Source organism: Pocillopora verrucosa, chromosome 1 (assembly GCF_036669915.1).
Source record: "Pocillopora verrucosa isolate sample1 chromosome 1, ASM3666991v2, whole genome shotgun sequence".
Classification (NCBI taxonomy): domain Eukaryota; kingdom Metazoa; phylum Cnidaria; class Anthozoa; order Scleractinia; family Pocilloporidae; genus Pocillopora; species Pocillopora verrucosa.
In genome coordinates this window covers 8,870,585-8,885,854 of record NC_089312.1, presented here as the reverse complement: position 1 = coordinate 8,885,854, position 15,270 = coordinate 8,870,585, and the positions used below count along the sequence as shown (strand labels likewise).

The 15,270-nt window shown below is 39.9% G+C and overlaps 1 protein-coding gene and 1 pseudogene across 1 annotated transcript; one reads left to right on the top strand and one right to left on the bottom strand.

The window, feature by feature from the left end:
- Nucleotides 1-1,408: 1,408 nt before the first annotated feature.
- LOC136282503 (uncharacterized) lies at nucleotides 1,409-2,245 on the bottom strand. Its single transcript, XM_066170141.1, has 2 exons — nucleotides 1,971-2,245; nucleotides 1,409-1,895 (listed from the first exon to the last, which is right to left on the bottom strand). Exons 1-2 carry the CDS (start codon nucleotides 2,076-2,078, stop codon nucleotides 1,521-1,523), a joined length of 483 nt encoding a protein of 160 aa, XP_066026238.1. The 5' UTR covers nucleotides 2,079-2,245; the 3' UTR covers nucleotides 1,409-1,520.
- A 9,102-nt stretch (nucleotides 2,246-11,347) lies between these two features.
- Nucleotides 11,348-11,998, top strand: LOC136282906 (uncharacterized; annotated as a pseudogene).
- Nucleotides 11,999-15,270: the final 3,272 nt, after the last annotated feature.

Genomic DNA, 15,270 nt, shown 5'->3' with positions numbered 1-15,270 from the left:
CTACCTCTGCTGCCTAAGAGCCGTGTTCATATGTTTATTTCTCTTTTTTCGGAAATATTCAGTCATAAAATGAACAAGTTAAAGTAGACGATAAAGAAAGTGATATTAACATCATAGACTTTGAAAACAGCGCGACGCTTTTCTTCTCTCCCCATACCACGTTGCTTATGTCTTCCAATCTCTTGGGTCGCGTAAATACCCAAGGATCCTAAACTTAGGCAAAATTTGTTGCACAGAGACGATAACGCCTGAAGTGGTCACCTACAGGTGCATTTTCAACCATGCGATTGAATGGTCCTCGATAAAAACGAACAATAAGCGGTAGTACCTTAAGCGGTCAGGACGGAAACTCCGAGGAAGCCGTTCGTTGGTTGGTCAGTTTAAGTTTCGAATATACGACCAGCGAGTTTAAAAGGAATCTAACAGAGGGTGATCAAAAAATGTCTCCTACATTTCTTTAAATTTGAGCGTTTTAATTTTAGGCAATGAATCTGATTAAATTATTTGCCTTCTTTGAAATGTGCACCCCCACTCAGAAAACAAAAATGGTGTGAAAGTGGTGGGCAGATTGCTTTGAACGCATTCAGTTTTGCAATAGGATCTCCAGGGTAGAGAAATGTCAAACTAGATATTATCCGTTAATCTGAATTGTAAGCAAATGAAAACGTTTCTAGAATTTTGAAAAGTGTCATGTGCTTTCAAGATGTAGGAGAAGATATCCATCATAGGCAGCATAATTCCCGCTCCGTTGTGATGACTTATTGGTTTCAGGGATTTGTCCAAAAACAAGTTCCAGGATTTACTGCCAGGGGTGTTTCCTGACATTGAGGTTTCTCGCTTTAGGCAGTTGACGCCGTAGTCAAGAAATAGCAAAACAAAAAATGAGGACAACTGTATAATAAATAATAAATAAATAAATAAATAGAAAACAATGAAGAAAAATAATTACTTCGGGTTGCAGCCCCTCTTACGCGGCCTAGTCAACTTATTTTAAGTAGTGGCCTTCACAAACTTGAGCTTCCCTCTATGATGGGGATGTTACTAAACAGAGTAACGGGGCAAGGAGTAACGGAGTAACAAGAAAACGAGTAACAGAACTATGCTCTTGTATGTTAAGTGATTTCGGAGCAATCTGAGACAGAAAACACCTCGGGATTTGCTTTAGTTTTTCCAATCGCTCCTCACCTTTAACACATATCACACGCACGTTAGGCTTTCCTTTACTGTAATACAGAAAACGTTGAGAATGGCTACTTCATCAGTCACAAAGGGGATTCAAAAGTTGTTGTCTTCATGAATGAAAAATCCTTAAACATGTATGTTTGAGTAATTCCCAGCATAATAATGTATTAATGCGTGTTGAATGTGGACAATGATTTTCTACATGATGCGAAGGTACAAGAGAATAAACAAAATAATAGGATGGTTTATTTCAGTATTCAAACTTTTTAGCTCCCTTATCTCCTTTTTGTGTTCTTTCACTGCGGTCTTCAAGCGCCTAACTTGTTTCTGCAAGGTTCTCACTTCTCTTTGTGCATGCAGTCTACACAAGAGCTGCCATGCAGTGGAGTTAAGATTCGGGATGGAGTAACAGCGGAGAGAGGTGTTTCACTGATCAGCGTTGTACAGCTAATATTTGCGGATGTTGAGGCAACTGGTGAAGTCAAATGGGTGGTACATGCCAGAAGAGGAGCAGCAATTGTAACATTGGATGCAATGGAAATTATATTGATGGGGCTCTCATGAATGTCACTTGAATCGGAGCACGGATTTTTCTCAACTCTATCATCAACAACGTCGTGAAAATCTAACGAGTTAGAACTTGATGCTCTCGCCTCTTCGACTTTCCTCTTTTTCGCTTCCATCTCGTACTCTGCCAACACATCACGTCTCAACTGTAGCCAAAATATAATAAATTCTGATCGATTACGTTTAACCTTATCGAAAGATGACTGGAAATCACTGCTTACCTGACGCTTCTTGCGATCCGTTAATTCTTCCGAAACTTCTGACACAATTGCATGTAATGTGGGAATAGAACCCTTGATGAGGACTTTATTCCGCTTCGTGTTCGCCATACCCTCCAGAGTAAATGCCAAGCTGTTTTCGTAATAACCCCTCTCTGAGTGGACGGAACACAATAAGGCATGCTTTGAAATCGGCTCTTTGAAAATCTACTCGGTGGCGCTGCACAAATTTCAACCATTTCTCTTTCACAGCGCGATCCACGGGAAATTGGTGCATCGAGATATTGTAAACTTCGAGACGTAATTTCTTGATTTCTTTTATTGATTCGTACTTACTACAACATCTAATTCGTATCGTAAAACCTAAACTTCGCATAACCACTCGTCTTCGCTTCGAAAAGGTACTAATTAAAGTGTATTCTATTACTTGGCTCACGTGTCTGTCAATCAACAAAATCACTTCTGCACTGTACAAACAAAACAATATATCTCGTTACGTAATTGTTCTCGCGTGGGCAGTCTCAATGTTTCTTACACGAGATGCCTGGCGTGTAGCTGGTGTTCGTACAGCTTTAATTGTTGGGCGCTCCGGCGACACAATGGCGTCCACCTTTTCTCACTGGCTTCTTCTTTTCCGCCATGTCGTTAGTGAGAGTACAATAACCTGACGTCACAGCCTCAGCTCATGTGACTTTTTGACCGCGCGGTCGAGGAGACAAATTTCAGGCCGCGTTCGCGCGAAGTTCGAACGGAAAAAAAATGCTTAAAACCATTTTTTGTCAAATTTTAACTCTCAAACCGTTTATCTTATAAATCTAAGTACCTAAAAATAGTAAAAAAATTTTCGTGTCATATACACTTTAACTTTCCAACCAAATTTGTACCGACGCGTTACAATTGTCTAATAGATGTTCTAATGGATACGTATTGAGGGTGAAACGGTTAAAAGAAATAAAAATAATATAATGGTACTTAAAAATAACGGAGCAAGCCGTGGCACGTCCGTTCACCACTCCATTTAAGATTAATAATAATGATAATGATAATAATAATAATAATGATGATGAATCTAGATGCGCAAATTCCATCACATTTTCAAATACGCATCACAGTTTAAGAGTTAAAATATTACAATCAACTAAAGCTATGAAGAAAAGGGAATATGAATGAAAGGTTACCACAAAGACGACATTATAATTAAAAGTGAAACTTGAACTACAGTAAATCGCTTTGATTAAAAATGCCCATTGAGCGATTTCGATTGTATTTGCACCCCCCCTATGTTCAGAGGAAGTGCATTCAAGAATTTAAAAAGAGCAGTAAAAATTGTCCACCTATAGGCTAGCTTCAGACTGAAAACAGATATGAATTAAAAGGAATCTGTGTTTTTAGAAATTCTGAGATCATAATTAGGTAAGAGGGAGCCCAAAACTTTTAATTTAACGAATCATAAAAGTAGTTGGAACTCCATTCTGTTTCTTATCGGTAGCCAACGTAATTAAAAAATAAGCGATGTTATATGGCAAATATTGTTCAGTTTAAGATTATCGTTCAACATCCATGAACGGGTGTCCCTTACGCAATTAATCTAAGCAAGATTGGAATGGTTGTGATGGTGCCGTCGTCTACGTTTTAAAGTACAACTATTTGTTGTTAAAGTCGTGATAAGTGGACCAGCAACTAATGTCGCCACTAGCTGCGGAGCGAAGGCGAGTGAGGTTAAAAGTAGAGTATGATGTGTAAGATCTCCGACGAGTAAAGTCACTATGCCTTCTTATGGAAGATGAAATTTCAAGATGGTGGGTAGAACTCAACGCTGACTGATAGCTTGTATGATGCATATCTACTCTATCCGAGATCTCCGTGCCTTCATCAATGTTTAGGACACGACATACACAGGAAACGAAATCATCCGTATAAAAAAGGGAGTGATTTAAACAACAGCGCAGAGCAAATAGAAAACGGAGACAAATTGAGCCGGTGATACAATCACGACTACACGCCACTGCGCAAACTGATCTGTCTCTATATGTTGCATACATACATGCTCCTTTGCCACTGTGATTAGTAGCCGTTTCTCGATTCTCTGGTTCAGCTGTCTCCAAAGTTATAAAAAAAAAGATTGATTTCGCAGCCCTCGGTGAACGTTCACACATGCTTCTTTGCCACTGGAATTACCAGACTTTTCTCGATTCTCTGGTTCAGCTGTCTCCAGATTGAAAAAAAAACAATTTAATTTCGTAGTCTTAATCTGTGCTTCGGCGAGCATTTTCCTTCCCAGCCTCACACTGCTCTTCAGTCAAGCTCAAAAGTTTTAGAAATAACTTTCATATTCTCGATACATTAAGACCAAGAATAATCCAGCCGATCACGCCCCAGGGAGATGTCGAGGAAATGACGAGAGACTAACCAAATCTAACTGTCTCAGAAGGCCTGCTTCCTATAGGGGAGAAAATTCTATTTTTAGGAGGAGAAATTTTCGATAATCAGACATGAGAACTTCAAGTTAAGTCTATTTTGCGCACGACTTCTGTCAAGAAGAAGTTTAGCCGCATTAACGGCATGTCAAGGTTCCCCGACTGGGAAAGAGCAGTCAGATTGATAAATTATATGAGAGGAACTTTAATGAAGAACAAGATAGTCACCACCACAGTAGCTGAACTACGAGAAACTGAAAAGCTTATCTTAAAACAATAACAACAGACAGCATTAAAAAAGTTAAGTCTAAGCCGTAAGGAATGGAGTAATAAAATCAAAAGTAAAAGTTCCTAATAAGGTTGGATTCGATGATCAAGGATCGATGATCGATCGATGATCAAAGCACGGTGAGAGTTGGTGAGAAGCTTGAAAATTCCGCCTTACCATTCAGCGGTAGACATCCGATGGTCTTAACGTGGTGTTTACAAATAACTTCTCATTTAAAAAAACCAGGGAAAAGCAATGAGCATGAACGAGACTCGTTCACATCTCGTGTCGAAAATTTACGTTGTGGTAATAAATATATTTTCGCACAATTGAGTTATCCAATCACACAGGGTAGAAGCCCTGAACACGATTTCGTGCGGGGTACTGTTGACGGGGAGAGAAGAGAGCGGGGGAACAACTTCGCACTCAGTGAGAATCAGGCTATTTAAGAGTTAAAATATTACAAACAACTAAAGCTATGAAGAGAAGGGAACATGAATAAAAAGTTACTACAAAGACTAAATTGCGATCAAAAGAAAAGTTTGTACTACAATAAAACCGTATGATAGAAATGCCCATTTAATTAACAACTGCGGCTAGTTACGTATACTGTTGCGTTGCGACATTGTGATTGACTTTTGGACTGATCATGCGTGTTTTTACTGTCTTCTCAAAACTATTGTCACATTGTGTGAAATAAATGAGGTAAAAGGTTAAACTTTTACATTACTGTTTATTGTGTTTAATTTGCCCGTTCAGTGATATATGGGCGATGCATAAATCTTTTCATGCAGCACCAGTATCAAACACATTATTGCAAATGTATAAAACATGCGCGTGGCCTAAATCCATTAGGAGCCTGTGAAATCTTTTGAGTAAAACCATGGCAACTTAAACTGAAAAAAGGGAGGCAGAAGGGTATCCTACAGAAGCTTTCAGACTGAAAATCATATGAGATGGAACTAAATTAAGACGCTTTACGAAAAAACAGAGTCCACGTGAGGAGTCAGCTCTTAAAGGATTTGGCATATAGGATGATCAACGTGATCATCAAGATTCTCTCAAGAAAAGTCTCGATCGTCTGTCGATCGACTGTCGCCCATCCTCTATCGTTTGTTAAATTGATCGGTGGAAACCTTTAATACTAAGGATTTAAAATTCAGCTGCTGTAAGTGACGAAGCCTTTCACTCGATGCATCGGATAGGATATCAGAGAAGCTTTTAGTTGTTCACTCGAAAGGTAGACGGTGGATTTCAGAGGCTTGCCGCTGTTTAATGCGATGACTGAAGATCGCCATGATGAGCTAACCGCGATGGACCACTTTATTTTTGTTTCCTTATCATCAGTTAATTCGGCTCCTTGAATTTTGCCACTGAACGTTTTTGGAAGAGAACGTGGATATCGAGGAAAACCATCTGTCCCTCATTATAAACAGCAAATCTAAAACAAACAAACAAAAAAATTAAAAATGATTTTCCCATTTTCAATTTCCTTTTTCATTTTTCCATTCCCCATTCTCCATTTCTGCTTTTAGCAACATACTTCTTTCAACCAGCGCGTGTTACATCTGAACTTTACTATCATAAAGGATAAACCAACAAAGATTTTTTTAGTCTGGAACTGCCCGAGTTTTATCTAGGTTTTGAAATGAAGCTCAGCAAACAAAACTATATCTTTCTGACCACATAGTCAGACCGCGATGGACTATCAAGACTATCTACGCAGACCGATTGTACGATATGAGTTTGTCTCAAGACAGGTAAAAAAAACTGGAACATCTCCTATGAGAGAAAAGTCAAACTACATAATCATTTACTACGTTACCGTTACAACCAATATTTCTTAGGAGACACTTCAAATCGATGCACCAGAACTAAGCTATATTCAATTGAGCTATATTATTGTACAGCCCTAGATTTTAAAAGAAACGATCATTAAGCAATACTACACACCAAAATGTCTAATAGGTCGTTCATTATCCAACTGCTTTTTGTGCCGAGTTTCTCTGCTAATTTATTATAAGGCGGGAAAAGCAAAGCGGAAAGAGAAGCGTAGCGCGTGCCGCCGTCCGGTTAAACAGGTTTTTTTACTGTACAAAATAACCAACTGTACAATATCGTAGGATATTTGCGATTCACTTGTGCTCCATTCGCGCCATATTTGTACTCTACTTTGTGCAGTTGAATATAATTTTGAAATAAAGGGTTGTGTTCTACAGCTTAAAATGTTTGAATGAAGGACAACTCGGAGGTTAAAGAGAGCACGCACAGTTGATTTAATATTCTTTTTAACACTTCCCTAAATTTAAAATATCATTTCAACTCCACCCAATAAGACGAAAATCGTCTGTCTCCTAATTGAGAAATTGTTTCTTTTAGTAAGATTAGCAGGTGTTACCACCTCCACAAAATACCAAGTAAACAATATTATTCAGCAACAGGATAGGTTTACATAAGTAAACAGCTCAGTGCGGTTAAAGCCAAGTTAAATTTAATTTGGAGAGTCAATGAAGACATATGAAATAGCCCCAATCACATCAAGATGAAGTCAAACACTTTTATTCATTAGGCAGGAAATAATCCTCTGTGTAATAGCTTACACTTTGTTGTTGTAATTGTTGATTATAGGGACTTGTCCAACAACCAATTAAAGAATCTATCTTCAGGAGTTTTTACCGGCCTCAGCGTCTCCCAATATGCTTCTCTGCACCTGTAAGTAAGACTGTTAAACTTTGATTTTATAATTGTTTTAAGGGAACAAAAGTAGATCAAGGTCTACACCTTACCCAGGTAAGTGTCGGGATGAAATAAGAGAAAGAAAGAGTGCATGGATGCTGAACTGACTCCTCCCCAACCCATGAGGTGTTGCTTACAGGAATGACAGCAAAGTAACCGGACATATGGATACGTATTGAGGGTGAAACGGTTAAAGGAAATAAAAATAATATAATGGTACTTAAAAATAACGGAGCAAGCCGTGGCACGTCCGTTCACCACTCCATTTAAGATTAATAATAATGATAATGATAATAATAATAATAATGATGATGAATCTAGATGCGCAAATTCCATCACATTTTCAAACGCGCATCACAGTTTAAGAGTTAAAATATTACAATCAACTAAAGCTATGAAGAAAAGGGAATATGAATGAAAGGTTACCACAAAGACGACATTATAATTAAAAGTGAAACTTGAACTACAGTAAATCGCTTTGATTAAAAATGCCCATTGAGCGATTTCGATTGTATTTGCACCCCCCTATGTTCAGAGGAAGTGCATTCAAGAATTTAAAAAGAGCAGTAAAAATTGTCCACCTATAGGCTAGCTTCAGACTGAAAACAGATATGAATTAAAAGGAATCTGTGTTTTTAGAAATTCTGAGATCAGATGAGATGAAGTCAAACACTTTTATTCATTAGGCAGGAAATAATCCTCTGTGTAATAGCTTACACTTTGTTGTTGTAATTGTTGATTATAGGGACTTGTCCAACAACCAATTAAAGAATCTATCTTCAGGAGTTTTTACCGGCCTCAGCGTCTCCCAATATGCTTCTCTGCACCTGTAAGTAAGACTGTTAAACTTTGATTTTATAATTGTTTTAAGGGAACAAAAGTAGATCAAGGTCTACACCTTACCCAGGTAAGTGTCGGGATGAAATAAGAGAAAGAAAGAGTGCATGGATGCTGAACTGACTCCTCCCCAACCCATGAGGTGTTGCTTACAGGAATGACAGCAAAGTAACCGGACATATGTGATGAAAACCATCAAGCGACGTAGATATAAGTCTGCAACATTAGAATCCATCAATTCTTTCTATCATTAAAAAAACTATTGTTTTGTTTTTGTTTTTTTTTTTTATCGTGTATCCGGTTATGGTGAGGACCTCATGAACATTTACCAATCATCGGGCGCGATTGTCCGGTTAAAAGGAAGTTTTGAAAGAAATAATGTCATCTTCTGAGACAAACGTTTTGTAACCGTGGGCGTAAGTCATCAAACGGAATCAAGTACATAGTCGCGTGTTATTTGAATGAATAAAGTTCGGCTCTTTATAACTAATTGGTCAGCTCTGTGATATCTATCGTTTGATTTCCAGATTTATAACAGTTCATCAGTCTCTTTTGGTTGATTTTGATCCGTCTGTCATAATTCAGGGTATTTTGATTTATAGAAACAGCAGCTCAGACTACTTCGCTTAGATCTTGAAAGTTCACATCAGCTTGGTATCATACTCTTGATTCTACTGTTATCTTTGGCAAAATTGAAAATTTATCAGATATTTTTTTGACCTTAATTTAACTTGATCATGAAGAATGCGGCTCATCACGTGACCCAAACTTTTGTTCCCCAATGATTGCCACAACATACACACGCACTATAATTTGTGGAAAGTGCGGTGTCACTGACGGAAACAATATGAATTCCTGAACGCCTTTAGTTGGACACCATGACTGGATGCTTAAGATAAATAGCCATTTAGGTAGTAAGATTGTCGCTCTCGGTGATGGAATGGAGAACAAATTTAGTGGGAGGTCGTAATTAAACCTAAAAAGAAATAATAATGATCAAAAGGTAGTCGATGCATCAGTGAAAACTTTTTAATGTAAAAAAAACTTAAACTCATAAGTATTAAACCGTTCAAAGCAATTTTTTAAAGGGTTCAATAGAACTCGAGAGTCTTTCATTAGGCACCGTTTCCATCTAGTGCTTTGTGCGAAACGTTCAAACGCCGGGAAACATGGCTCATCTTTCTATTGCTTTGTTTTCCATAAAATAACTGAGTTAGCTTTAATTTGTTATGTGCTCGACTTTACTCTTAGCCTCAGCTTTTATAACCTCTGTAGGTGACCAGCGTGATGTTTTTTTTTGTCACGCGTTCTTTTTTAGTGTCAATTCAATCGGACTAAAACCTTGATCAATGAACTTCTTTGTGTGGTTTACCTTTTTTGACGTGATGTTATCTGGTGATATCTCTTAGCGGAATAGTTCAAGATTTGTCCAAAAAAACTGAGTACAAATGTTTGATAACGTAGAAAGCTCCAGTTAGAATTTAAGCGTCCCGCCGTCAGAGGTTTCGCTGTTCACGATGTTGAACGACATTATGCCTACGTGGTATTCAACAGGTGAAAAGGAGACATCGCGGAGAACTGGAAATAATGTGTTAAGTGATATTTTAAAGTCATATCACCTTTGATATGGGAAATCTATTATGAAAAAATTGTGCTCGCTCTATGTTAAAAAAACCATTTGACACCCTAGCCTTCGTGTAGCCGTACCCTCCCTCCAAGGTGAAACGGAAGCGAGGGAACGTCTACGGAAACCTGACACCGACTAATCGTGTTCCGTGTCGCCACTCTGATTTATGCAAAATAATGTCATTTGATAATATTTGTTTGTGATGTGGCACGTGTTAGCAAGAAGGTTATCGAGATAAACAACATAGCTGAAGTGAATTCATTTTCCATTTTTCGGGTAAATTTGCAATTCAGCGGCCCATTTCAAATAAATACTTCGCTTTAAGGATATAGGAAAAGATTATGAGCGACTTTTTTGTATGGAGTAAGAAGAGGACGATGTTCGAGTAGCACCGCGCTTACGACAGTCCACGCGGTTTCTGCTTGCATTTGTAAACAGTGCCACGGTCGGCGAAAAAAGTTGGATCATTTGCTGCAGAGTCTCAAGGTTTTTACAGATTCCTTTACGAGATAATTACGCTTCAAGCGTGAAGAAAGAGCGACTCTTTTCTCAGTTGAAAGAATGGCTTCCAGAAACAACTAGCTTTAATTTAAGTGACTTAAGTGACTTACCGTCCGGCAGCCGGACGGTAAGCTGTAGATTCTAGGCGGCTGTTTGTGTCGGGGTCTTATCTTGTTGTAAACGGCCTCTGGTAGATATCCGCTTTGCTTCAAGGTAACCAGCTTTTCGGACAACTTGCGGGTCAGACGGTCTGTCGGATCTTTGTTTAGGAGCTGGTACGGTCCGTTCTCAATAAGCGTAGACATCTTAGTTCGGTAGGTGTCGGTATCCATGACTACGCCAGCGCGCCCTTTGTCCGCTGGGAGAACCATGATGGACTCGTCTTCTTTTAGGCTTTTAAGTGCATCTCGCATCTCCTTCGTGATGTTATGCTCTGGTGGTTCCGCCTGTTGAAGGATGCCGTTAACAGCTCTTCTGACAGTATCTGCTTGTTCAGCGTCGAGTTGTCTTACGGCTGCTTCGACCTTGGCGATGATCTCTGTGGCAGGAATATTCGCAGGAGTTACGGCGAAGTTCAGTCCTTTCTTCAGTAGGGCTTTCTCAGCATCGTTAAGGGACCTAGAAGATAAACTAACCACCCAGTTAGCTTTGTCAACATACGGTGTGTCGACCAGTGACACAGTCGCCTGTTTTTCTCGAATGAGTTTTTCAAACTTCTGCTCATGTCTGTCTTTGGTGGTGTTGAAGACTCGTTGGGCGTTGGTCTTAATCTGCTCTAGTAGCCTGTTGGCGTCGTTTGTCGAGAGACTGGATGTTATGCTCTGTGCTTTGGATTCTGTATCCTTCTTTGCATCTCCCTTGGCCTTCTGTGTCAGTCTGATCCGTTCCCTTAGGAATCTCATGGATGCGAGTTCAGCAACTCTGCGTGCGCCTTTGGTGGGAACTGGCACATTATAACAACATTCTGAGGCCACTAACTCGATCTAACGGCAACATGACTCAAGATCATCACTCTATCGACGTGAACTTTTGCTTACTCAATGCACAATCCTTGAATAACAGAGCCGGCGAGTTTACCGATCTTGTTTGTGAGTACAAACCAGATGTGGTTGCTCTAACAGAAACATGGTTTTATCCGATAGAGTCAGCCTCGCGAACACTCTGAACGGCTGTTGGCTACAAACTTCTAGACTATCCACGAACTAGTCGAACAGGGGGAGGGACTGGAGTACTGTTCAGGGACAACCTAACTGTGAAAAAAGGAGCTACCGCTGAACTGCGATTATTTGAGTACTCTGATTGGGATATTAAGTCTGAAACTGACCGGATCCACCTTACTATCATCTACAGAACACCGTACTCTGACGCACATCCAGTCACCACAAGTGTCTTCTTCGAAGAGTTCTCAGCATTTCTCGAATCTGCAGTTTTTTGCCCAAGCCACCTTTTAATTACTGGGGACTTTAACATACAAATGGACGTGGAAGCTGACACTGACGCGGTGAGACTGCGCGAATTACTCGAGAGTACAGATCTAAAGCAGCATGTTACCGCTCCCACTCACATCAGCAGGCACATCCTTGATCTTATTATTACAAGATTGTCTGACCAGCTTGATATTTCAAATGTGCAAACCTGCCCTTAAAAGATCGCATATAACTTTCAGGAAAATTAGGTCTATCAATAAGAAGCTCCTACGGGACGAGATTTCTAATACCGATCTCTGTAAAAACCTGCTTTCATACAACCTCGATAGTCTGGTTAATGCCTATAACAAGACACTCAAATCAGTGCTTGACCACCATACACCAGCTATCACTAAGACCGTAGTTAAAAAGACCAACTGTTCCCTGGTTCAATGATGGAGTAAAGTCTACAAAAAGGGAAAAGAGGCGCGCGGAGAGGAAATGGTGCAGAACAAGGCTACGTACTGATCTGTTAGATTTTAAGGCCAAGAAAAACCTGGTTACCTATGTTATTAAATGAGCACGATCTGACCACTACACCAAATTTATATAGGCAAAATGCAACGACTCGCGCAAGCTCTTCAGGTCTGCAAAAATGCTGTTTGACCAGGAGGTGGACCTGAATTTTACGGGTTACCATGACGACACAAAATTAGCCAACGATGTCGGCAAGTTTTTCGTGCAAAAAATTGAGCGCATTCGAACCGAGCTCGACACAGCTGCTACTACAGACTCTAGCCCATCGTTTGAGCCACTGCATTCAAACTCGGCTCAGCTAGCCTCCTTCACAATCCTGAGTCAAGAGGACGTTAAGAGTTTAATTGGGAAATCGAGCAAGAAGACCTGTAGCCTTGACCCTATACCCACTCCCCTAGTGGTTGAGTGTCTTGACGCCCTCCTAAGAGTGATCACTAGGATGATGAACCTTTCTCTACAATGCGGAACCTTCCCTGATGACTGGAAGCTTGCTGATGTTAAACCGAGATTGAAGAAGACTGGCGCCGAGGCATTGTTTTCCAATCTGCGACCCATAAGCAATCTATCATTTGCTAAAGAACTTACCGAGCGAGCCGTGTTTGCCCAAACACCTGATCACTTCATTGCAAACAAGCTCTACCCTAGGGCACAATTTTCGCACCGTGAATTCCAAAGTACAGAAACTGCTCTGCTACCAGCGAAAAATGATATCTTACTTAACATGGACCAACAACGTGTCACTTTACTCGTACTTCTCGACCTCATTGCGGCTTTTGATACTGTGGACCACACAATTCTGCTCAATCGCCTCTCCAGGGAATTTAGCATTACGGGGCATATGTACTCCTGGCTCGAGTCCTATCTTCACAAAAGAACCCAGTCTGTCTCCATCAAATGTGGAACATCGATAAATTTCATACAAAATATGGTGTACCTCAGGGTTCCTGTCTTGGCCCTCTACTGTTCGTCCTATACCCAAGCAAACTGTTTAGGATCATCGAACGTCACCTACCTGAAGTGCACACCTACGCCGACGACACGCAATTGTATATATCCTTCAATGCCGATTCTAGAGCTGAGCAGTCGGCCGCTTTATCGGCTATGCAAAACTGCATTGTGGACATTAGAAAACGGATTCTCCAAGACAGACTAAGGCTAAACGACGATAACACGGAATTCATTATCATCGGAACGAGACAACAACTCGCCAAAGTCAACATAGACTCCATGCAGGTAAGTGAAAGTAGCATCACCCCAACCAGCAGAGTCAAGAACCCAGGCTGCTGGTTCGATGGACAACTTAAGATGGATACTCAAATAAATAGCATCTGTAAAACCGCACTTTTTCACTTATACAACATCAGAAGGATAACTAGTCGTTTGGACTTCTGTAACAGCCTGCTATATGGGTTGCCTAACAACCAACTACATAAACTACAGAGAATCCAAAATGCGGCCGCTCGCCTTATCTGCAATGTAGGTCGTTTCGAACACATCACCCCATCACTGTACAGGCTCCACTGGCTACCCATTAACTATAGAATCCAGTTTAAAATTCTTCTTTTTGTATATAAATCCCTCAACAGTATCGCTCCCCCTTATATATCTGAACTTGTAGAACTGAAACCAGCCTCAAGATACAATCTCAGAAACTCTGATGATACGCTTTTACTGAGTAATCCTTCTTTTAACTCTTTAACTCCCAAGATCTCATTAGTAATTCTCCTTACTATCTACCATACGATTCTTATGATGTAAATTTGGAGAATTTGGCATTGGAACAACTAATAATCCCCTAATTGATATTTTAATTCATTCTCATCACTTCTATGCGTGCTATTGTATTGATATTGTAAGGAGAAATTCTCTCTTGGTCACTCATGGGAGCCAAAGGGTTAAGAGTCGTATCACATTAGCTGACCGCTCATTTAGATATGCAGGGCCTAAACTATGGAACGAGCTACCGAGAGGCATACGTTATGCCAATACTGTACATATTTTTAAGCGTCTTCTCAAAACTCACCTGTTTAGGAAAGCCTATCTGCTTTGAATACCATTGGTCTAATAATATTATGATAGTTAATATTTTAACGATTATGAAGATTGTAATGATTATAAATACCATAATTTTAATAATATCACATTTGCAGAGATTTTAATGATCATAAAAACTGTTAAGATTGTAAATACTATACTTTCAATGATCAGGATTGTAAAGATTGTTATGATAGTAGAGACTATGCTGTAAGATTATTACACTTTAATGAGCGTGTAAGCATCTGCATATGTAACACGCGCAGTATAAGTAAATAAATTATTATTTTTATTAAGTTACGCAAAATTGCCTTAAAACGTCGTCGTAGATCGCTGTTGTCGGAAAAGTTGACCATGAAAGCATTTTGTTCACCCTCTGGTTCGTTAGTTTGAAAACAAAAATCACCAACACTAGCCAATCTTTTCACCTCAGCGGGGGGAGGATACGGCTACACGTAGGCTATTAACACCCGCACTCTACTACGCGTAATTCCCACAACCCGGCAATAAGACTAGTGTTGGGAAGTAAGAGTCTCGAAGAAAGATTTAGAAATTGTGCTTGGCTTTAATTCAGTAATGGAGATAAACTTGTTAACTGTCTATAAAGAACTTTTTTCGATGTTGCCAATTGTCATGCGTCCTGTGGATAAGCCATTTGTCTGGGTGACTCTCATTTTGGCGTAATGTCAATAATGATAAGTAGCCGCACCGGTAAAAATCGGGTAAAAATTGCGTCAAGATCAGAATTCTTTTGTATCACTTTCTCACTCTCTAATCTCCACAACTTATGTGGCTTCACCTCCTGTAGGAGGTAGCGGCCACAAAAAGCGGCTCAGAAGCGCATTCGCTGCGAGACCACCAGGAGGCAACAGCTGAAAAATCGCTCAGGAACGGTTTAATGGAAGCGCTTCAACAGTGGTGATGAAGGCCTGAAGACAAC